This window comes from Fusarium proliferatum (assembly GCF_900067095.1).
Source record: "Fusarium proliferatum ET1 genome assembly, contig: FPRO_scaffold002, whole genome shotgun sequence".
NCBI classification, from domain to species: Eukaryota; Fungi; Ascomycota; class Sordariomycetes; order Hypocreales; family Nectriaceae; genus Fusarium; species Fusarium proliferatum.
In genome coordinates this window covers 888440-911804 of record NW_022194791.1, presented here as the reverse complement: position 1 = coordinate 911804, position 23365 = coordinate 888440, and the positions used below count along the sequence as shown (strand labels likewise).

Sequence of the window (23365 nt, the reverse complement as noted above, 5' to 3'; positions counted from 1 at the left end):
TTAGAAGTTTCAGCCTTAATGTAACAGATCAATTCCATCTTCGTGAGCCATAGCCCAGATAGACGTTACCAGGAAGAGAACTTGAAGACATCATCATCACCTATCTCCGTTTGGGCAAGTTGTGAATGAGTTGATTTAGACGATCAGCTGAACAAAGAGATTGACAATATCGCCTTAATGCTGTTCCTCAGCCCCAATTATTAACTTATAGGCATCGATATCAGATTGGAAATGCCAGATAGTTCAACACTCTTCGACAAATCGACTCTACAGCTGATGATCATCCCCGAAGGATCCGTGCTCAGTGCCATTAACCATTCACAGTGATTTCATGTGCCAACGCAAGACCAGTGCGTCATCGCCAAAGAACTTCCCTCCAAACTTGGAACATTGTAGGTGAATGACTGTGTGATATGCGTAATTGAGTTCATACTTGAGAGTGATTGAATGTGGCATTGAGAGTGATTGACAGGACGAAGATAAGTACAACATACTCAATGCATCCTGCAATGTCGATAGAAAACTCTAACTCTCACGATTCATATTTCTTTCAAGCTTCATACTACCACTCATCATACGCAAACTCAATTACAGTTCACAAGAGCAGAGCCCCTGTCTACACCTGTTCCACGATGTGCTCCAACGTCGAACATGATGACACAAGATCTTCTCTACATACCCTCCTGTGGGAAAGAAAGGCTCGGCACAGCGACCCGCGATCGCAGTTCTACTGGCCATATGAACTGTTGATTAGTCTGATGACTCCGAGCATTGCCTACAGCGAACTCATCTCCTCATCGATAAAGGAGAGGAATGTAGCAAAATACCGAGACCTCATCCTGGGTCGTTATGGGAGCCGACCAACAGCCTCGCCCAAGACCTATCGCCGCATCCTCGCCATCCTCGTCTTGCAAAACCGCGTGAGCGACATTGGCATGTTCCTGAGAGAGAAGCTTCACGATGAATTGTTCCCGTTAGATCGTTCTGGAGGTCGTGAAATTGCCGTGAAATGTTTTGAGTCACTTGATTGGGGAGATGAGGATATCCATTGTTTCAATAGTACAGAATTGAACATACGTCAGTAGTGTTGTTGGGAGGCAGCTATAGCACTGTTGGGGAACAAAAGAAGAAGAAAGAAGAAAATAGCATCTTACGTTAGAGGTTATCAAGGCAAACTTCAATAAACAAACCATTTGTTCTCACCGCCTGCAATCCTTCCTTGAGGAAAATTGTGCTTTATTGCGTAAGTTGTAACCTAGATGTGTTATTTGCAGTTGAGACTTGTGGCTGAGAGCTTATTCCAGCAGACAGAACTTAGAGTTTAAAGCAGCACAGAGAACTCAGCTTCCTTGAGGAAATCAGCGAAGTTCATCAAGTTTTGGTACATCATCTTTATTATCTATCTCTCCCCTCATCCTATAGTTATCCCATCGTCCACTTCCCAGTGTTTCTGTATTCTTTTCCTTTAATAGCTCATCCAAATATCAATCAGATGGTATCTTCTTGAGCGAAGAATCGCTTGGCCCATCGGAGCTTAGAAGCAGCTCGCTTGGCGTTTCCTCCAAACCCGCCAAATCCACCACCGCCACCGAATTGTCCTCGACCCTGGCCCCCACGGCCGCCCTGGTTACCGCCGTTACCTCCCTGGTTGTTACCGCCGTTCTGGCCGCCTTGACCACCGTTGCCTTGCCCGTTACCCTGGCCGTTGCCCTGGCCTTGGCCGTTTCCTTGGCCTTGTCCGTTACCACCATTGCCACCGTTGTTACCGCCGTTGTTGCCTCCATTGTTGTTGTTACCGTTACCGTTACCACCGTTGTTCCCACCATTGTTGTTATCATTGTTGTTGTTGTTATCATTGCCTGCATCACCTGTCTCGGTAGCCGCAGGAGGTCGACCAAGAGCAACAGAGGGTGTCTCGGTAGCAAAGGCCGAAGTGACGACGGTGTTGCCAAGAAGAGCGTCAACGGCAGCCTTGTTCTGCTCAGCCTCATCATTGGTAGCGTTCTCGTTGGCCTTGACGGAATCAGGGAAATCTTTCTGGTTCTGGAGGACCTGAGCGTTGATAGCTTGGAGCTGCTGAGTAGTCTTGATGTTCTGAGGAGTGTTGGTCTTCTTATCGGTATCGGCTTGCTGAACGGCGAAGCAGCCACCGAAGGGACCAGCAAGAGCGTTGTTACGGCATCGGACGGTGCAAATGTTGCCAGTGGAGGCTGTTTGTGTTAGATACCACTGACTTGTTATGGAACTTGAGCATGCTTACCTCCAAAGCAGTTGAGGTCATCGGGCATCTTGACCGTGATGTTGAAAGCCTGAGTCTTGACCTGAGAAAGGCCGTTTGTTCCGGGGACATTATTTGTAACGGTCAAGTTCTGTTCACTATGTTAGGGGATTTTCTAAGTTGCTGCTTCGGCAGATGCCTCACCTGAATGTTGGTGTTGGTGTTGCTGCTCTCATCCAGATCACACACGTATGGGCCAGCACCATCGGCGTTGACCTGATGAATAGTAACGGTGAGCTCACCACCAGCCTCAACCTGGGTGACCTTTCCAGCAGAAATGGCATTCTCGGTGTTTTCTCCGACATCAATGTTACCAGACAGCTCAGTGCGGCCACACTGGTTGACGATGTTGGCGGTGATCTCTGCATCACGAATGATAGTGGCATCCTGCTGGCAAGGGTTGATAGTGATACAGTTGCGGGCGATCTCGGGATCAACTGGCGATCTGATTAGCCCAAACCCAATCAGGCACTATTGGCATCATGCTTACCTTGAAATCCTACACTAGCAGGAGAAGTGTCGAGACCCTGAGCATTGAGAATGACAGAGTGCCCATGAGCCAGAGCGAAAAGCGAAGGAAAGAGAAAGCTCTTGAAGGAATGCATCTTGACAGTTAAAAGATAAGGTAAAAAAGAAATGTGCCGGCACAAAGAATAGTAAAGTTGAGAAGAGAAGAAGAAGAAAGAAAAAACGATCACCAGGACCTAACTAGAAGAGAAGACTTTGCTGTAGAAGCTGAAGCTGATGATGACAAGACAACAACTCACCCATCGTATGTCGTACGAGTATATATACATTTTTCGCATCCGAAAGATTCTCGATATTTTAATCTCAGTTTCGCGTTCGCTGGCGAGGGTTTCTGCTACAGCCCCTGTATCAAAAACAAAGTGGAGATTGTGTGAAAGGGGCACGTTTAAACGCCCAGGGTCGTGTAAGCGGGCCGACCTGGGTGGATTTTTCCTCGCTTCAAAGGCGACACATGTTTCATCGATCCTTAACAAGGTCACTATAGACGGACTGTTTTGGGGGCATATTTTGCATTGTTAAGATTTACTGCTGGGAACTGGCGGATATATTGTCTCGAAACACTTGTATTTCCGATGATAATCGAATGATGATCATATCACTTGGCAATAGACTTTCTGATAATGCAGGAACCGAAGGTAACGATGTAATTTTGGCTGGTGTTTCGTGAGGGGCTGGTTTAAAACACAGATTTATTGGCATGCATTTTTGCTGGAACCAAATACTGTAGTTCTGCTTACATCCAGATTGATAACCATTCAAGTTCCAACTCGTATGGAATCTCCGTCTCTTGGCCACCACACACTCATCGGCTCAATCGATATGGTTCAATCCACTCTCGGGATACTTGACGCAGCGCTGGTCGCAGCCAAGTCAAGTCTAGATACATGTTTTGCTCTCCGATGGGGGCGCGTAGTTCGATACAGTCAAGGTAGCACCGTAGCAGTTAAGGTTTGTGGTCTGCGGAGCCGCAAAATTAGGAGCCTCGATGGCTTTATTAACCGCTTTGGGACAGGTTCCGTATTGTTGAGAACTTCTTCGACGAGATCTACTTCACTCTCATCGAAGGACCCAAAACGGATGCGTTGGTTGAAGCAGTTCGGAGTAGTGGCATATTAGACGTAGGCAGCCCCAAGATGGCAGCATTTAGCCAGAATAGATAAGGTTGCAGACTTGTAACATAAGCTTAAATCAGCGTCGGAATTATCGTACGACTAGTTTTAGTATGTAGAAAACAATGCTGGTTTCTCTCAACATGTCATCCGACCTCTCAAGTGAGATTGCTGGAAATTAGTGGCCCTCCGAGTCTTAATAAAAACTATCAACAAGTATTTCGGCCGAAATTTCGCACGAGTTTAATTTTAGATTTTAGATGACTTGCCACTGTAGTATTCCCTCTCAACTCTAATTGGGTAGCTCGGGCCGCTAACTCTGGTCAACGCCAGACCATCAAGCAACGCTTTCCCAAGGCTGTTTTAACAGTCCTTCAGGTTATTCAGAATTGTGGTCTCAGTACCTACGTATAATAGAAGTCCTTTTTGATCAAAAGTTCTCAAATTTGAGAACTTTTACTCCCTCTTTGAGCTTCTGATCGCCTTGATAATTCTTGTTGGTGTTAGTGCCCAGATAGGGGACAGACATTATCCCTGTAGTGCTAAATTTCTCATTAGCGTAGGGTAGGTAGTCTGAGTCATTATTCACCACCAACAAGATCTATCAAAGAATGTTATTACTCCTTTACTGCACTTTAATAGTAAGAACGTCGATTCGATAGAAAACACTAGACAGAGATGCTCCCTATCGGCATCTGCTAGCGTCTATGGTATCAACGATCATGAAGAACCAAGTCGCCCCTCAGAAAACTCAATTGTCATTCACGTGTCAACCGTCACTGCAACAGTTTGAGGCACATTATCACGATGCACTCCCTCAATATTTTCTCTCTGGCTCACGCTTTCATTGCCGCTCCTTTGATTATTCCTCGTGGCGCGCATAAATCTGAAAGAAAGTACATAGCCGTCATGAAGGCCAATGTGGCTTCTAAAGCCATCACTAGCAGAGTTGCCGGAGTTCCCTCGGATGCCGAATACACCTACTACAATCTTTTCAATAGCTTCTCAGCTAGCCTTACTAAACCCGAGCTGAAAGATCTACTCAACGACCCCAACGTCGATTTCATCGAAAAAGTCTCCACCATGCATGGAGTATCTACCCAGAAAAACGCACCCTAGGGTCTAGCTCGTATTTCCAACAAACTACCAGGCAAGGATCATACAACTTACACCTATGACGAAAGTGCCGGCGAAGGCACATGCACTTATGTTCTTGACACAGGCATCGAAGTCGACCACCCTGTCAGTACCTTACCTCATCATTTATGCAAGGCGGTAAATTGAAACAAGCTAACCCAAGCAACAGGAACTCGAAGGTGGCGCCAGATTCGTGCAGAACTTTGTTGATAATGCTGACTTGGATGCAAATGGTCATGGGACTCATATTGCGGGCACCTTCGGGTCTAAAACGTACGGTGTCGCAAAGAAGACGCAGCTCTTCGCTGTCAAGGTTCTAAATGAGTATACAGCGGGTCAATCGTGAGTTTATTCATCTTTTGGTAATCATGTGAATGTTACTGAAAATAATTCGCCGCAGATCGGGAATTCTCGCTGGCATGGATTTTATCGCTGAAGATGCTGCTACTCGAAAGTGTCTCAAGGGTATTGTGTTCAACATGTCTTTTAGTGTTGCTCCTTCACCTGCTATAAACGCAGCTGCTAGATATATTGTCAAATCGGGTTGTTTTCTCGCTGTAGCGGCTGGCAACGATGACACAGACGCATCTCAAGTTTCGCCAAGCAATGAGCCCATGGCCTGTACTGTTGGAGCAACCGCCGAGAACGACACAAGAGCCTCATTCTCCAACTATGGTGTTTGGTAGACATTTTCGCCCCTGGCATTGATATCAAGAGCACCTGGATCAAAGGAGGTGTCAAACTCGAGTCAGGCACATCAATGGCAACACTACACGTCACTGGCCTCGCGGCTTATCTTTTAGGCCCCAAGAATATCAAGGCGTCAGAATTATGCAACCTTATTGCAACCATGTCTCTGGAGGACGTCATCAAGGGTATTCCTGAAAACACGGTCAACCTGTTAATCCAGAACAGCGAAGCGAAGTAAGCGCACCTATCAGTACCGGGTTGAGGGGTCGGACGATAAGGCCATTACGGCCGAAGGGAACGACTCGAGTCAGTTTCACGCGTTTCATAGTCAATACACGAGCATGTCATTGTTTTAAGCTTCTCGAAAATGGTTATTTTGGCGAAAAGCCACAGCCGCCTGTCACGCCCTATTCGGCTATTTCCGACCATACATCGAATGAGAATCCCACCAATAACGTCTGGCAGGTGAATGACATGCATTTAAACGCCGACTCTAGAAACACTTCTCTCACAGTTCGATCCGACCTAAGCGGCGTGGCAGGCCTTGGCATCGGACGGTTTGTAGTTTCGTTTGTGTTTTGATTCCTTATCTGCTGCCATTCGGTTGGTTGAAAAATAATTTGCTTGTCGAAATATGGAAACGTGTTTTACTAGGGTTGTTGGCGGGTGTTTCAAGGGGGTATAAGTTTTGCCTGAATGTGTTTTGTGGTTTTTGAGTGGGAATAACTCGCTAAAAATTTGTGAAACTCTGCGGATAAGATTGCGCTTTGGAATACGATTTCATGTAACCTCGGCAAAGCTGAGGTGGCATAAGTTAAGCTATCTTGGGATCTAAAATTAAAGAACAAGGTTCGATGGGATACTTGAAGAGATTAAGAAGTGACCAAACCTACAGCATGCCTGTCTGAAGCATGAAGTCTAGCATTCTTTCCCCATTGTTGATTCAGTATACTTCAAGAATGGGAAACTCACTCCAGGTACCTTAGGCCCTACTTCTTTATTTAAACACGATTCTTTCTATCGGCTTATGTACTATGCGGAGTAGTTATATACATGGCTTCGAGTTGGATGGGCGGCTGGTCTCGTCTCGCCTTTCTACTATTTTCATTGTAACTTTGAACCTTGGAAATATTCTTACAATACTTGGAACCAGATATTCTCTTTGGCTCGTTAGCACGACAGAGTTTACATGCGTGTTTTCCAATTTCTTATGCCCTTACAGACAAAACCTTCGGACCCAAGAACGTGAATGCACCTTAAAGCTTTGTAAAGTATAAGGCTATAGCTTTTCATTATATCAGCTTTTTACTGTAGCAATCAATTTAGTCATTATAGTATAATGTCCAAGTTGTGAGCTAGATGCAGTTGAGCCTCGTGGCTGATGGATTCACCATGCAGAACTTAGATCGCCACTGAACTTTGATCACAAAGCACAGAAATAACTCAAAAGGAAAAGTACAATCGCAATCTCTGCCTATAAATCTTGGACGTGACCGCCTTACCGTACCCTTTCTTTTTTACCTCTTCAACCTTTGTATCTTTGAGGAAGAATCAACCTCAACCTCGGAAACAACAACAATAACTACAGCCTCCATAACCTCGGTAGAGGTCTGACCACAATGTTGCCCGTAGAATCTAAAGATCTCGAACGCCTTGTCAAGCTCAACTCGATTCTTATTCTCGATGTAGACTGCTGGGGCGCAAGCTATCTTCGCAACATCCTGGCCCACGGTTCCGCTAACATCACGACGAAGCAAGGCAACAAAACTCTACCGCCTGAACTATGGTTGGATATCATAGAACGGGTAGAATATTATAGCGATGAGAATACCTATAAGCCAGTTTACGGTGTTGCAATAACTCCTGGGTCTCCGAACGGCAGTCCGAATGGCAATGGAACCGAGTCTTATTTGGTCTGCAATGTCCTTGAAGAATGGACGAAATGCGGGGATCTCACAGATGGAAACAGGATCAACGCCTACAATAGGTGTCTTCATAAGCCTTCCTATAAACTCGACCCCAAACAGGATTGGGTTGATAAAGATGAAAAATATTATTTCGTCATCACCAAAACTGTCCAGGAGGATTCATACTCAATCCCTGTCTCTCACCTACGCTTCGAAGGGGATTTTCTCTTTCGCAAAATCCGGGTTCCAGATATGATTGCACGATGCGAAGATGGAGAATGCTCTTTATGTGGCGGCGACCGCTATTTGGATTCAGCCAGACCTACGAATCGTGAAGAAGCCCTCATGTTCTGTAATGAAACAGAGTTTCATCGGCAATGTTATTGGCATGGCGTTGTCTGTCCGCTGTGTATCGGAGGAGAGTATGCAGATGCTTATCTTGAGATTCTTAAATCACGCTGCAGAAATTGCGACTACGATGATGATGAGGAAGAGGAAGAGACTGGAGAGGAAAGGGCCGAGAAGAAGAGGACCAGAAATTGGATTCGGGAGCGATACCAAGAGCTGGGATATGGTCGATTCAGTTATTATTCTAGTTCCTGATCTACTTACTTTGAATATCGCGAGCCTTTCGGCCAGAGCTACTCGGAACTGGCAACGAATGAATGACTACCCTATATTTCTAAATAATAATCAAGTCTGAAGCACTGTCAGTTCTCGGCTCACACGATTGATAAGTTACGAGAGGTGGTGGTGGTGGTGGTGAATGAGGCATGGGATGGGACGCTCCACAGCGAAACATACCTTTATGACGTACGGATACTTGTCAAAGATGGCGAAGGGAGACAAGCCCCTATTTGCGCAGGTAGCTATGACTGGTCTTTTCAGAAAATTAGTACCAAGAAGCGTGGGGTCTCAAGCTATCATTCAGGGCCCATCCCTGATCAGGAGTTGAACGTCATGGCATCAACAATCGTGGGGGAAAGGTCGCGTAACCCCGCCTTTACTTCGGACTATATATACTGAGTATCCGACATATGGGTATCTTGTATTCTTTCTCAGGAGTCTATTGTGGCTTAAGGACATTGTGGACTGTATGTAGTCATGATGATTGACACTAATAAACTGAAATCATCCCGCCCAGCACCAATCTCAGCCAATTGAATGTGTCGCTTGTTGTTTCCCAAACGGTACATAGCGTCGTAGATCGCCGTTGACCAATTACATGAGTGATGAGACTACGTATTATCATCAAATTCCCTTCGTCTAAGCGAACCAGTGTCGGCCCTTGCCAGCTATACAGGTAGATCTGGCAACGTTAATCATCACTCGCGCATAGCTTCGGCCCCAGAGTGCCATATGGATACCGGGTATTCGGTGCCAAGGGACTCGCGAGGGAGGAAGTTCGGTAAATCGAAGAGTGTGCGATCAGAACCAATATGGTGAGTATAGTAAACTTGAGCGCCATTGCTCATTACATTATTCCATTCGCTTTACATATTGTACACTTATACGAAAGAGACAAGTTATCCCCAGTAGATTTCTACAATTTACACCTTAACTCTAAGCAACCTCTTACGCCTCGCATGAAAATGGTGTACGGAAAGCTCCGATCTCATAATGATGTTGCTATAGTACGCGTCGGTCAGATATTCTCAGTAAGATGGATAGACGACTTACGATATCCAAAGCTGTGGCATATGTTCCGCCAACGAGAACCAAAAGGCCAAAGAAAAAGGTAAAGATGCAAGCAACGGCATGGAGGATATTTTCTCTAGCATACCACTTGCCTCTGCATATAAGCTTGTACCACATCACTGCTGGGAAGTACAGAATGAAACCAGATACGAAAAGGGCCGAGCTGAGTGAGAGAAGGTCGTTGAAGAAGGGAATTGCTTCGCCGAGAACCCAAGAGATGATCGTGATGCCAGCAAGAGTAAGGAGCCAAGTAACCCAACCCTTGGGTGTATTGACAAAGCGAACGATTGAGTTTTTGTAGAATCTCAGATGAACATATTTGGCTGTAACGGTATTGCCAATGGCGCCCGAGATGAAGATCATGGGGAGAGCCACACCAAAGGCCACCTTGGGTAGAATGCCAGGTAAAGACTGAAGAGCAGGACTGGCCACGTCCTTGCCAACGAAGACATAGATAAGCGAACCGCTGAGGGTGTAGATAAAGATCTCGACACCTCCAAGAGTCCAGACCGACTTCATAAAGTCTTCAGGTGTATGCATCTCATCCATGAAAGGGGTCATGTACATGGCAAAGCAATAAGCAAAGATGATATTGCAGATAGCCACCATGCCATCCTTGAAAGTAGCATCAGGGTCAGGCCAAGCAGACCAGTCTGAAGCACCAATACCACCGGGCTGGTTGGAAGCATTCACGCCGGATGCGATGACTGCGATACCAATGGCTGTCATGATGCAGACCAGGTCGATGTAACCCAAGATGGCGGCCTCGGCGAACGAAGGCATGATGGCTAGGATGAAGAGCATAAAGCCCGACACAGCGCTGAAGATAAGACCGCAAACCTTATCATCGGCCAGGATGTTCAGAGCAATGCTGCCCGTGAGGACGAAAGAGGCCGTGATGAGGATGAGTTGCAGCACATACATAGCGCCGAACAACTCTTCACCAAACCTGCCCATGAGCAAGCCACCAATATCTCCATAATGTTTAATCGAAGGATACAAGACCTTAATCTTTCCAATGATCCACGCTGTGTAGATAGCCATAAAGCCCAAGGCAATACAGCAAAACACACCCGCGACGATGCCGAGTGTCGCAAAGGCGCCTGGAAGACTGAATGTTCCAAGACCAATGGCCTCAACGATGAGGATAACAGCGAGTCGCTTCCATCCTAGACGACGGAAGTGAGCTTCGCCTTCAGCGGTTTTCTGTTTCTCGAAGTCGGTTACTGTGCCGATGGCTTGGTCGTAAGAATGGTCGATGCGAGCGATTTGATCAGGATCAAGGGTAGAGTCTTTGTTGGTCGCGTTCTTGGACGCAGTCTGTGGTGTGATGGTATCCATGATGAAGTCTCAGTCTCAACCTCCAGGGCAAGTACTAGAACAACAATAAGAGCAAAAATGATGATGGTACTGAACAAGGAATAACTCAGAGTTGTCAACTCTGCCCTCAGGGAAAAAAGAAAAGCAAAGATCCCAGATTTAAAGGAACGCCAAGGTCTGGGGAATATCCTCTTCTCCACGCTGGGGTAAGAACCCGCCGGTGGAAGTTGTACGTAAAAGCAGTTGATAGCGAGGATTCCATTACACAAGACGATCCCGCGTGGTGGAGTTTTAAGTGGTAACTTTTACGTGATGCGAATTTGGCCGGCGGCGGCCGAGGCGCGCGTAGAGTTTCTTAGATGCGGCTCCCCTCGGGATAATTTACGTGTCTGGTTATCCTGACTAGAAGCTTGGTGTAATAGTTGGGTAAGACATGTCCGTGCTATCTAGACCTAAACTTGTTTTCTTTTGAGGCAGTGATGATACGAATTAAGTGGTGGACTAATACGGCCTCGGAAGGTCGGTGGTTTGTGAGGCATCATATCACATGTGTTGGAGCTAGAGGAAAATATCTGCACGGCGGCGGCATTTCTAGTCTAGAATTGTTCTAGAAGGAGGCTTAAAAAAAAGTCTGTCACTGTGAGAAAAGTCAATTCAGCTCCGATGACGCCTGAGGGAAGGTTTTGCAGGGCGCGATGCGCGAAACAGCCGGTTCAACTATACCCGGGCGTTATATCCGCCTTGACAAGACAAAGGGCGTCCTAGCCAAATGAGAAAACCTTTTACGGCCAATCGCTTGTGACATATCGCGATAAATTCTTCATTAAGGCCCGAATCGAATGTTTCTTTATCAAGAGATCATGCTTGGAAATACCTTATTGTCGATAAGCTTAGTTGTCGGTATTTGTCTGCATAACAGAAATTTCTGAGCCCACTCGCTTTTGTTTGAGCGTTTACGACTTGTCAAAACTAGCAATCAGGATAGCCTTTGGAAATCTGTGCTGCAATTCAATCATGTATCTCGCAGTATGTCACGCTCCTTTGTCTGATTGCGGCTATAAACAACATTACAATTAGGGTAGGCAGCCTGGTTTGTGAGATTGTGTCCGCAGACAGGTCATGAGATTGTCCATCAATTTTGACCAAGTTCTGTGTGCTGATTTTAAGGTCTAAGCCAAAAGTCTCAAACGCAAATAACACATCTAAGAGCTCACAACTTGGGGCGTTATACCAAACTGGACAAACATCAAGATGAAGAATACTTAGGCAGGATAGGCAGCAGGCTAGGTGAATTATTGCAATTGGACTTTATGTACTTACTCAAACTTACCAACTCATCTGTTCATGACATATCCTGACCCGTCTCCTTTACCAACAAATATTAAGCCAGTGGTCTCTCTCTGTCTCTTGCTCTTGAGATTTCACTGCAACATCCTTCACTCCGATATCTGGATCCTCACTCAATCATAGTATCATCCCCTCATCTATTAGACCATATCCCGGAATTGGTATTTGCATATGACAAGATTCGGTACCCGTTTTCGCAATGGTCCATGTGTCTGGGTTTGACATGGTTCCTCGCCTCTCAGGGTATGAGGACCAAGAGATATGGGAAGAATTCATCGAGCACGTCCAGACCGTCTACAAAGATGAGAGTGCATTCAAGATCAAGGCCGACTACATGGTATTTGAAGAAGGGAAACAACTCCTCCTTCCTCTCGAAGGCCACAAGTTTCTGCGCTTCAGTTCTATACCGGATGACGATTCCCACGTAGAATTCCACATCAACCTAGTAACGGATATTGCCCGCGACTATTTCGGTTCTCGTGTTCGGTCATGGCAAAGTGCACTTGGTGAATCCGGTTACTATTCTGAGAAGGAAGTCAATGACTCTTATAGGCTCTACGAGCAGGTATGTCAAAAAGCTATGCACATGTCCTTCATGTTCTAATGATTCACTCTCAGCCACCGAGTTCCATTTATGGACTCCTTTTCGAAGTTGGGGTTATCCCTGGAAAGGGTAGAGGCCTTATCGCCAGATTTGATATTCCTGCTGGAACCCAAATCTTTTGCGAAAAGCCACTTCTCGTAGCTAGTACTATGAGCCCAGGCAACTTGGAGGCCACTGCGGCGCCGAGGCTGAAGGCCCTGTCCAAGTCAGAGCAACAGGAGTTTCTGTCTCTTCATAACAGCTTTCCTGGCGAAGACCCTTTCAGCGGGATCATCAGAACAAATGCCCTTCCATGTGGACCAGGCTCGATTGTGGGCGGTGTCTATGCCACGATATCCTTAATCAACCACAGTTGTCTGCCAAACTCACATAATAACTGGGAGAGCAAGGCAAATCACGGGACCATCTATGCTATTGGGCCCATCAAGGCAGGAGAGGAGATTACCATCTCTTATGACGAAGGAGGCCCATCAAATATGCGAAAACACGAGCTCAAAATGTCTTTCGGCTTCGACTGCGCATGCTCTCTATGCTCTCTGCCTCCATCGGAACTCCAAGCTAGCGATGATCGTCGAGTGAGAATCCAGCAGCTTTATGCTAGCATTGGAAACGCCTCTACTATGAGGAATAATCCAAAGGCCAGCCTCAAAGACTGCTTGTCACTACTTCATACTCTCCAGGAGGAATACGGTGTCTGTGACACGCCGTACATTGCGCGGCTCTACTACAACGCCTTTCAGATTTGCATTTCGCATGGAGATGTCGGCCGGGCTATTACATTCGCTGATAGATCTTATCGAGCCAGGCTTATTTGTGAGGGAGAAGACAGTCCAGAGACGTCGAGATTGAAGTCGTTTGTCTTGGAGCCTAAAAAGCATGGTAGTTTCGGCGCTTTTTCGCTGAGATGGAATACTGGTGAAGAAAAAGCTCCCAATGGTAATGGCACGGTGGAGTTTGAGAAGTGGCTATTTAGACAGTATTCTTGAGTTCATCTTAGCTATAATACAGGCTTCTTATCTATCCCAACTTGTGCTGTAACAATTAGGTAGACGCTGTGTATAATGCCTAAGTTATGAGCTAGATGTACTAGTTGAGACTTGTGGCAGACAGCTTATTTTCATGAGACAGAACTTAGGTTCGAGCATCTGTGCTTAGTTGCCAGTAATCTGCTTCTGCTCTTTCGGAGACTCGACATTTTCGTCCACTTGAGCTTGCTTATCGGAAAGTGTAGGATTATGAAGACATAGTCCAAGAACAAGCATAGGTACAACGAGGCATAACGAGACAATACTCAAGTTTCTTTGGATGTATCGATAGCTCAAGCCCATAGCCTCTCTCTCAGGCGATCCCAAAGGATATTGAGGGACGACAGTCAAAGGCGAAGCATACACAGCTGAAGCCAGCGTGTCATTGCCAAATGGTGCAAGGTTCTTCTCAAGCTCTTTGTACAGAGTCTGTGTCCACATGGCGCCAGACACACAACCACCAATGGCTTGGCCGATCGCGTTTGCAGTGAAAACGAGAGATATCAAGACTCCAATGTACTCGTGTCGAGCAACGGTCTGGATAAGAACAAGTGTTGGCCAAGAGAAAAGGCCACCAGCAATTCCCATCATGACTTCTCCGCCAATGACTCCAGATTTGGAACCAGAGCCACCTCGGAAGTGGTGGATAAGTCCGAACCCAACGAAAAAGAGTGCAATGCCAGTCAAGATGACTTCCTTGAGGCGTCGAATCTTGATGATGATTGGGCCGAGAAGAGAGCCTACAATGATAGCGCAGAACTGATAGAGTAACGCCACTCGAGTAGCGTCCTTGACGGTAAAGTTGTAAGATACCACGAGCAAGCTGAACAGATAGCTTCCAATGACCATGAAGGCGATCGGGAAGATAGCACTGATGCCGAGACAACCCCATACGGTCCGGTGCTTGAGGAGGTGAATTGGAAGCATTGGGTGACTTACTTTCCTTTCCCATATGGCGAAAATTGGGAAAAGAATAAGACCGATGATGAGAGGTGTCAGGATGCTGGCATCCCTCCACTTGGCGCTCTGTCCGCCTGCCAGCGTGAGAGGGATCAATGTCATAGCTAGGGCAGCTGTCAAGAGCAGCACGCCAATGACATCAAGCTCCCAAAAGATTGCCTTGAGAGACGCAGTCCAAGAGGAAGATCCAAGAGTCTCCTGCTCCAGTCTTGAACGCTTCGTCTGACGGCCGAGGACGAACATGAAGATAATCAGAGGCAAAGCGCAGATCGGGTTAATGATTGCAAACATGCCAATTCCCCATTTCCAGGAAGTTACTGAAAGGATAGCAGATGTGATATCTCCACTTATCCAAATATTGACAAGGGCAGGCCAGTTAGGCACAAAAGCAAAGAACAGCCTCGTCTTCATAGACGTGAAATCTGCAATCATGATCTCAATAGTAAGAATTGAGATCCTGTACCCGAGCGAATGCAGCACGGCACCACCAGCAAAAGTCTGAATGTTTGCCGAATACGTCTGTATGATCGTCCCGACCAAGCTGAAAACGACAGCAAGGGTAAAGATCTCAATGCGGCCAAAGACATCAGTCAGCCTGGCAACCGAGGGCTGGATAGCAGAGGCCACGACTTCACGGATGACAATGACCGTAGCCAGGAGGGAGTGATTGCCGAAGGATGATGTGGCGTAGGGGACGTAGGTGTTTCGTGTCTGGAAGTCAAGGTTGAGGGCGTAGCTGAAGAAGAAGATGCTGGTGAAGAAGATCCATCGTTTGGGCGTTGTGAGCTTGCTAGCTGCTGCTTCCACGCGCAGGACTCCCGGGAGTTTTGGGGCAGCTTGAGGTGTTATTGGAGGATTGGGATCATCCTTTTGATCAAGCTCGATGGTGGCAGTTGTTTTGTCCATCGTCAACGGTTCAATAACAGGTCTGCGGCTAGGAGTTGCGGATGAAACGTGTCGCTACTCCTCATGGAACTCGTAGTTATAAACCACTCACTTATTAAAGGTGCAGAGTTTTCTCTCCTGTTGGTCCCGAGGTCGGCTCTCCCAAGTGTCTTGGCGAGCGCTAAAGTGAGGCCATTGGATGTCGCGTACAGAGTATGGATGTCCTGATTGAGATTATCTTATCTGATCTAACCAAGCCACAAATTTACGACTCGCCTAAAGAGCGAATAAAGTTATCTGGTCAGATTCTTGGCATTACTCAAGTGCCTGCTACCTATGCTCAAAGAAGCTATTCGTGTGACCCAGTGCATGATCAGGTCATGTACCAAGACATCCTTGTCTGTTCTTGGAGTTCGCCGAATTACGAATCCGTCACCTTCCAAAATTCCGCGCCGAGTGGTCACGCCTGAGTTCTTTCCTTAGCACTAGCAATTAAAAGGTTATTGGAATTCTAATTTCTACTAATATGGCCCGTGGCACTATAGCCTGTATACACCGTGATTTAACAGCACGTTTCACGCTACTGCCCAACCAAAGCGTATTGATTCGACCCAGCTGTGAGGCAATTTGAAACACTGCAGTGACTTAGAAACAAGACGTACCATCCAGCTCGTATACCGATATAAAAGTAGCGTGCATTAATAGACGTTCTTAATCAAGACGGAACTCCAACAAGTTTCCCGCGGTCACGTGGATAGCTCTTCTTTTCCTCTCGTGCAAGCAGACCATAGTCTCTTCACTTTTGGTCCTGCGATATTCTCAATAGCTTTGGCCTGAACATCTTGAATTTGAATAGACTCATGGCTAACACCGTATCAAATAAAATGAGCGCCAGTTTTGCTCCTATATTCTTCCAAAAATGTTTGATGACGACATCCTTACGCAAAATGCCAAGTTTCTGGAGTCGACAACTTTCGAGTATATCCAACGGCACTACAACTCACATGATCAACGAGCCAGTCGACGAGGAGTTTCTCTACGAGGAAAGGTTGAAGTACTTCCATCCGACTCGATCTGGGGATGTACTAGACGGCAGGTTCAAGGCAATTGCAAAGCTTGATTTTGGTGCCGGGTCTACTGTCTGGCTAGCTGAAAATCTCAAGTTGTGAGTTTCGCCAGAATTCTTCTCTATCTGTCCCTCTCCCTCCCTTTCTGTCTGTCTGTCTGTCTGTCTGTCGCTGTATGCTGAACAATTAAATTCTGTGGATGGTAGTTCAAAGTTCTGGAGTTCAGATATTCCTCGCTATGTTAGCATTAAGATACCAACTATTGATTCCAATGCTTCTGGTGAATCGAAACGCTCAAAACTCATCTCCAGCACCAATACCTCCCATCCAGGATTGTCTTTCATCCGACTACCAATTGATGAATTCCAGTTAGAGGGTCCAGAAGGAACTCACTTCTGTCTTGTTTACAAACCTATGAGGGAGACTCTCTATCATTGGCAACGCAGGCTACCACAACAGAGGCTTCCTTTGCCTCTGTTCAAATCTTATGCATTTCTCATCCTCCAAGCTTTAGACTATTTACATATCGAGTGCCATTTGATCCACACAGGTAAAGTCTCAGACTGTCCCATGGGTACTGTTACTAACTCTATTCCCAAAAGACATCAAGGACGATAATATCCTGGTGACGATCGAAAACGACTCCGTGTTGGCCGATTTCGTCAAGAGCCTGACCACAAATCCCCAGCCTAGGCATGTCCGAGCTGACGATGGCCGTGTAATATATCTCTCACAGGATGACTTTGGTCCATTGCGAGGTAACATGGTTTTGCCAGCTCTGGCTGATTTCAATCAAAGCTTTCCAGGACTAGATGGCAATAAAGGCCATCTATCGCCCATCCAGTCTCACCGTTACCGTGCCCCGGAAGTGCTACTTGGATGTCCATGGTCATACAGCGTCGACATCTGGAACTTTGGTCTTTTTGTAAGTAACTTCTATCTCCCCAAAAGAACATCACGTTAATGCTTGGACATAACTAGATGTGGAATATGTTAGAGAACACTAGCCTGTTTGAGAACATTGTTGGCGACGATGGTGATTACGATGCGCACATCCATCTAGCTCAGATCGTTTCTCTGTTGGGGGACCCTCCTGAAACATTGATCAATAGGGAACGTGTCTACCGCAAGCTAAAGCTTGGCCGAACAATAGAAAACCCAAGGGGCAGGAGCTGTGAGACTATGAACGAGTATTGGGGAGGACCTTTCTTTGATGAGCATGGTAAGTCCAGTGATGATATGATCTGGTTGGAATGGCTAAAGCTGATCTCTCAACCTTTCTACAACAGGCGAAATCATGCACAAAGATCTTACGGTACAAACACGGAGGCTGGGGGACACTGTCACTGAATTATTAGGGGATGAGAAAGATGTGTTCGTGGACTTTGCTTCATCTATGCTCCAATGGGTGCCCGAGAAAAGGAAGACTGCCAAGGAGCTGTTGCAGCATAGGTTCTTTGACTCCCTGAAAAAGGAGCGGGAACGTTTCAGACTTATGTCTGAGTTTTGACTGCTGATAGAGACAATACCGTACATGATTGTGACAAATACGTCCTCCCGAAGCTACACTTCATATCATCGGTGAATTGGAGTCTTATTAGCTACCTGAGCTTAATTTAGGCCTTCATATCATCTAGCCCTCCAAGTTTGCGTACCACACTATACACCCTGGGACAGAAATATCCTCAAACAGAAATCAATGGGAACTCATTGAATTCTTCCTCTGCCTCCACACACGACTCACATTCATCCTCCGAGTGTAGCCTTTTGATAACCACTGTGGCGACCTTTTCATCGTACAAATTACGACCGTACTGCCAAAACGGTTTCCAGGCTTGAGCACCGACATAGAAAATGGAATCATCGTCATATCCCTCCCATGCAGCGACTAGGGTACGTCCGTGGATCATGGCGTCCTTCAATCCCCCGAGACCTCCTATCATCCTTGCATCATCGCTTGAGTTGCCATAGATACCGTTGCCTCCGAAAAGCGAATATTCCCTTACGGTGTCGGCTTCTACCTCTAGTCGGATGGGGTGCATGGGCCCGAGGCCAACTTGATCAAGAGATGCAAACTCATCATTGCCTCGTGCAGCTAGGGACTCGAGATATCTGGTAAACTCAGGCTCTCCTGTGACTTCCCAGTCTTCTTCGTCCTCGTGGTGTCCGGCGCAGTCGTGCTGGGTGCAAAGAGACCATTGTTTGCAGCTGTTCCTATGGAATGTGTGGAACCGTCGCAAGGCCAGGTTCCATACGTGTATGGCTTTCTGAGGACAAGTACGTTGGGTGGTCGATTCTCCTTCGATGGTGTCGCAACGGGTGCAGTGCTCGCCGACTTTAGGGAAGGGAACATATGCCTCTGCGAGATCAAGCTTCTCCAGGTATGGAAATGGATCGCGGTATTCGACGTAGCTTAGGATTTTGTTGCGCATTTCCGGAGGGAGACCAAGGTGACGCGCGACGTCGTCAAATGTTTGATGCTGCTGCCGCCCGATGTGGGCTTCAGACTTTTGCCTGGCATCCAGGCAGAATTGATGCGATCGGCGAAAGATATGAAAGTTATTGGCGAAGTTAACATCAGGCGCATCATCGTCCCGGTAGTTATACTCCAACAAGTCATTTAGAGGACCATCAGAACCCTCTTCCTTCCATTCGAAATCATCCCAGTCTTGCTCACCACAGTCCCACCGGGGGATCGGTCCTTTGTAAAGAGTGTATCGCTTAGACTCGCTTGGGTCGCGGTAATAATACTTCATACCTCGGATACCACCGAGATCTTTGAGCTCTTGTGGAGAAAGTGCAAGCGCTTCGCCTTCGCTCATCTCTTCATAGTGGGTGATATTAAAATCATTGAATACCCAGTCGAATTGCTCGCGAGATTGACTGAGCTCCCACATCTTCTTTAACGGCTCAAGGAGTGCATCATCGAGATCGGCGATGAATTCATGCAAGGGTTTTGTCTCTTCGACCAAGGTTTCCCCCTTGTACTTCAGTCTCAACCCAGGTGCCTGAGTAAACTTCCATCCAGTGAAGAGGAGCAATCTCGCTGCCACGAACTCTCCGCAGGGAAGTTGCCGCAGTGCCTGGATAGGTAGGAAGAAGGAACGCCAGGCACCGAAGACTTCCTCATCGGTCAGTTGTCCATCGGTCAGCCGGCCATCGTTCGAGTTACTGCTGAGGACGTCGGAAAGTCTAGAGAAGCTGTCATAAAGTCGTGTGAGGAGGTTCTTGAGTGGTTGGGTGATGTCTCCTGTCTTCTGAGCTAGATCGTTGATGAGCCTAGTTAAGCGGTGGTTTAGGCGTAGAATGCGGTCGAGTTTGGAAGAGATTAATAAGTCGTCTGCCATCTTTGCGGAGTAAGGGTGCTCTGTTGTTTTTGAGACTTATGGCTGAGAGCTTAATCCAGCCGAGAACCTAGCGTAAGTCTTCTTCGTGCCTTCCATAGGTAAGTAGGTAGGTAGGTAGGAAGGCAAATACCTTGCGGGGAGGAAAGAAAACACGGGACCTCGATCCTAAATGTCAAAAGGACTTAGGTAATATAAGGTAGCCTAAGCTTAGGATGACTTTTGCTAAGTTTATTTGTTGGCCCCCGAGGGTGGAAGTAACGAGGTCACACAAGAAGGAGCTTCTGACTCACGGTGATATGCCACAGCACTGTTTGTCGGGTGCGCACTGATTTTTCATTTTACGTCTTCAGATTGGTTACCGAAGCAAACATACAGCGTACCACCCAGTAGGGCTTTCGAGCGAATAGATAAGTATTGTTTGGCTAGCTCTTACTCTCGTTAAGCAGACTTGTTCAAAGGGCAGTGCAGGAACAAAGAGGCCAGCCAAACAGGCCCAGCAATCCACCGAAATTGCAATCGCTGATGTGTTACTGAGGACTTATATTGGCTGACAAGCCAGAGTACAAAGCTCGCGTGAATAGCGTCATCATTAGCCTTCTACTCCAATCAAAGAGGGCCATTACGAGTAAAAGGCTAATCAATTTTAAACTGCAATTATGCGCCGAAAGATGAGACTATCTTGTAAGTAGTGGCTGCGTGGCATATTGCTTTTTGTTGTCAGCCTGGCGCGTCATCTGTAGTTGGGTCCTGTGGCTGAGAGTGCAGGCCACTAGAGACTGTGGTTGTTGATAAATTCAACTTTTGATTTTCTACTCTACTAAATTACTACAAGGAGAACCAATATAAACAGCGTATAGACTCGCGTTTCTCACATAGCATAACTCTTGATGATGTTGTGTTACTCTACGTTGTCACCCATCTATTATTGGTCTCACAGATTTGACACATAAATGGTTATTTCTCGATGATTTTACAAGACTCAAGCCTTCAAGTTCTCTGGCAAAGAAATCGCAAATATTACTTCATGAATGGCATTATTACTAGCAACCATTACAAACTCTTACATTTCCCAGCCCAATCCCAGTATAATCCCAGCCTTCCGTCCTTTGCAAGTGGTGTCGGTATCTTCGACCACTCCTTCGATAGACGTTGGCCTCGGCTCAAAACTTAGTAGAAGTCCCCTAAACTTAGGCCATACGACCTAAATATCTTCATTATTGTAGGTCAAGGTCCCGAGCTTTCTTACCTCCCCGAGGTTCTCCTCTGCTAGATCACTCGCACCACTCACATCGTCCTGGCCACGAGTGGAGGTCTTTGACCACCTTCTCCGCGACACTCTGGGCGAGCATGCTCCGGCCCAGAGCCCACTGGCTCCGATTTCTGCGCGTTCCAGCTTCGCGAGGGCGTCCATCGTCATCATCCTCTCCATTGTCATCATCATCATCATCCTCGCTATCCTCTTCATTTTCATCGCCGTCGTCCTCTTCACCATCTTCGTCATCGTCTCCATCACCATCGTCGCCGTCCTCTTCTTGATCATTGCTGTTCCGTTGATCATCGTCTCCGTCGTCGGCGCCTCCGTCGTCATATCCCTGGCTCCATGCCTTGGTCAGCACTCCTCCGTGCAGCATGCTGTCTACCAAGCCGCCCAGACCACCTGTCATCTCCCAGTCTCGGTGGGTTTCAAAGTAGATCAAGGATCCATTCTTAAGTCGTTTGGATCGAATCTCATCCTCCGCCTTATTGAGGCGAATATGCTGAACGGGCCCAAGGCCAATTTGATCCAGCGAAATGAATTGATCATTGCCTCGAGAAGCTTCCTTCTCAATGAACAGGGAGAATTCGGGATCTCTGAGAACAGCCCAACGGTGGTCGCTGCAGTTGTGGTGACCTTTGCAATCACTACCGTGACTACATAGAGACCACTGGTTGAGTTCATTCTTGTGAAAGCTATGAAAACACCGTAGAGCAAAGTTCCAGGTGTAAAGACTTGCTTGAGGGCATGTGCGTCGAATGGCTGAGTCCTCATCCATATTCTCACAGTCCAGGCATCTCTCGCCGACTGTAGGGAAGGGAGTGTAAGCTGCTCCAATGTCGAGGTTCTTGAGATAGGGGAATGGTTCGCGGTGTGGGGGTGGGAGATATGATAGAATCTCCCTTTGAATCTCTCGTGGGATGTGGTGACGGAGCCAGATGTCGTTCAGGAGTTCTTGTCGTTGGGTACCGAGATTTGCTTCCGCGATCTGCTGAGCGTCTAGGCAAAACTGCCAAGAACGACGACAGACATAGCAGTCCCAATATTTCGTGGCTAGTGGTTGAAAAGTGTACTTGATATCACCGGCGATGGGCCTGGCGTTTCCTGCAACCCTCCACTTCCATTCCGGATTCAGGCCTGTCCCTTCCTCGAGATCCCATCGTGGCTTTGGGCCTTTGTAGAGTTTCGATTCTGCGTAGACTTGCCGATCCCCCTCGAGGGTTAGTTCGGAATAGTAGTATCGTTCTCCTCTGCGTGTCACTTTGAAGCGGCGTTTGTACTCGTCGAGTGACAGACACACGGCGATTTTGGCGTCCCAACACTCAAAGTTCCCAAGCGGTTTGCCAATTAGATGATCTGCAAATACCCATTCAAAGGATTCGGTCTGCCCGCTACGAATCCAGATCGTACGCAGAGCGCCGAGGAGAACATCATCAATCTCTGTGCAAAGCTCATATAGATCGGCAAGCTCCTCATCTGCTGTGGCGCCTTCATACTATTTACGCGTACCAAAGTGGCAGATGAGTTCTGCACCGAGAAACAAACACATCCTGGCGCCTACAAAGTCGGTACCGGGCAGTTTCAGGATGACTTTGATGGGGTTCAGGAGACCTCGCCATCCATCGTAGACATAAGCTTCAACACTGGACTTGAGATCTAGGGCTTCACCGTATGCGGCGATGTTTTTGTAGATCCTGTGAAGAACGCGTTGCAGCTGGGCCTTGCTTTGCTGCTTCTCTGCGGTAAGTTTCTCGACGAGATCCATGATCTGTTGATTCTCATCAAAGACCTCCCCAACGGCGACGGACGGAAGATCGCCGCGTCCCATGTTCGAAATCTTTGAAAGTTGGCAAGTTGACAAATTGACGATGTTGTTGAATGACTTTGCTCTGTCTCTAAATCTTTGTGTGGTTTCCCTCAGGCCCAAGCCCACGATAGCCCTTCCAGTGTGTGTGGGGTCACGTGGTATGGTCATCGGTAAGTAAGGGGAGAGCAAGACCCAAATGAATGCTTGGGTAAACTTGATATGACTTTAGGAGAACTTATCTTACTTGGGGAAGTTTAGTATAACTTCAAGATAACTTAGTATAGTTGAGGATAAATTCAGTATGTTTTGAGGATAACTCATGATAGGTGAGGATAAACTTAGGGAAACGGTTTAGTGAAGTTGTTCTTGGCCCCTGATACGTGATCTCAAGTCTTTTGAGC

General features: G+C 46.9%; 10 protein-coding genes across 10 annotated transcripts; 5 read left to right on the top strand and 5 right to left on the bottom strand.

The window, feature by feature from the left end:
- Positions 1-632: 632 nt before the first annotated feature.
- On the top strand, positions 633-1085 carry FPRO_03492 (uncharacterized protein; the record flags this gene model as incomplete). Its single annotated transcript, XM_031226290.1, has 1 exon — positions 633-1085. The coding sequence occupies one exon, from the start codon at positions 633-635 to the stop codon at positions 1083-1085; it is 453 nt and encodes a 150-aa protein (XP_031076841.1).
- Positions 1086-1488: 403 nt separating this feature from the next.
- Positions 1489-2883, bottom strand: FPRO_03493 (uncharacterized protein; the record flags this gene model as incomplete). The annotated part of the gene is made up of 4 exons (XM_031226289.1): positions 1489-2210; positions 2261-2369; positions 2423-2715; positions 2769-2883. The coding sequence occupies 4 exons, from the start codon at positions 2881-2883 to the stop codon at positions 1489-1491; spliced, it is 1239 nt and encodes a 412-aa protein (XP_031076840.1).
- A 1839-nt stretch (positions 2884-4722) lies between these two features.
- On the top strand, positions 4723-5980 carry FPRO_03494 (putative endopeptidase K; the record flags this gene model as incomplete). The annotated part of the gene is made up of 5 exons (XM_031226288.1): positions 4723-5007; positions 5071-5157; positions 5222-5394; positions 5453-5673; positions 5739-5980. 5 exons carry the CDS (start codon positions 4723-4725, stop codon positions 5978-5980), a joined length of 1008 nt encoding a protein of 335 aa, XP_031076839.1.
- A 1381-nt stretch (positions 5981-7361) lies between these two features.
- Positions 7362-8252, top strand: FPRO_03495 (uncharacterized protein; the record flags this gene model as incomplete). Its single annotated transcript, XM_031226287.1, has 1 exon — positions 7362-8252. One exon carries the CDS (start codon positions 7362-7364, stop codon positions 8250-8252), a length of 891 nt encoding a protein of 296 aa, XP_031076838.1.
- Positions 8253-9224: 972 nt separating this feature from the next.
- Positions 9225-10688, bottom strand: FPRO_03496 (putative neutral amino acid permease; the record flags this gene model as incomplete). The annotated part of the gene is made up of 2 exons (XM_031226286.1): positions 9225-9278; positions 9330-10688. The coding sequence occupies 2 exons, from the start codon at positions 10686-10688 to the stop codon at positions 9225-9227; spliced, it is 1413 nt and encodes a 470-aa protein (XP_031076837.1).
- Positions 10689-12213: 1525 nt separating this feature from the next.
- FPRO_03497 (uncharacterized protein) lies at positions 12214-13604 on the top strand (the record flags this gene model as incomplete). Its single annotated transcript, XM_031226285.1, has 2 exons — positions 12214-12579; positions 12633-13604. The coding sequence occupies 2 exons, from the start codon at positions 12214-12216 to the stop codon at positions 13602-13604; spliced, it is 1338 nt and encodes a 445-aa protein (XP_031076836.1).
- Positions 13605-13769: 165 nt separating this feature from the next.
- FPRO_03498 (putative SIT1-Transporter of the bacterial siderophore ferrioxamine B) lies at positions 13770-15509 on the bottom strand (the record flags this gene model as incomplete). Its single annotated transcript, XM_031226283.1, has 1 exon — positions 13770-15509. One exon carries the CDS (start codon positions 15507-15509, stop codon positions 13770-13772), a length of 1740 nt encoding a protein of 579 aa, XP_031076835.1.
- Positions 15510-16435: 926 nt separating this feature from the next.
- On the top strand, positions 16436-18065 carry FPRO_03499 (uncharacterized protein; the record flags this gene model as incomplete). The annotated part of the gene is made up of 5 exons (XM_031226282.1): positions 16436-16653; positions 16762-17105; positions 17158-17480; positions 17537-17777; positions 17845-18065. The coding sequence occupies 5 exons, from the start codon at positions 16436-16438 to the stop codon at positions 18063-18065; spliced, it is 1347 nt and encodes a 448-aa protein (XP_031076834.1).
- A 175-nt stretch (positions 18066-18240) lies between these two features.
- FPRO_03500 (uncharacterized protein) lies at positions 18241-19902 on the bottom strand (the record flags this gene model as incomplete). Its single annotated transcript, XM_031226281.1, has 1 exon — positions 18241-19902. The coding sequence occupies one exon, from the start codon at positions 19900-19902 to the stop codon at positions 18241-18243; it is 1662 nt and encodes a 553-aa protein (XP_031076833.1).
- Positions 19903-21173: 1271 nt separating this feature from the next.
- On the bottom strand, positions 21174-22985 carry FPRO_03501 (uncharacterized protein; the record flags this gene model as incomplete). The annotated part of the gene is made up of 2 exons (XM_031226280.1): positions 21174-22652; positions 22719-22985. The coding sequence occupies 2 exons, from the start codon at positions 22983-22985 to the stop codon at positions 21174-21176; spliced, it is 1746 nt and encodes a 581-aa protein (XP_031076832.1).
- Positions 22986-23365: the final 380 nt, after the last annotated feature.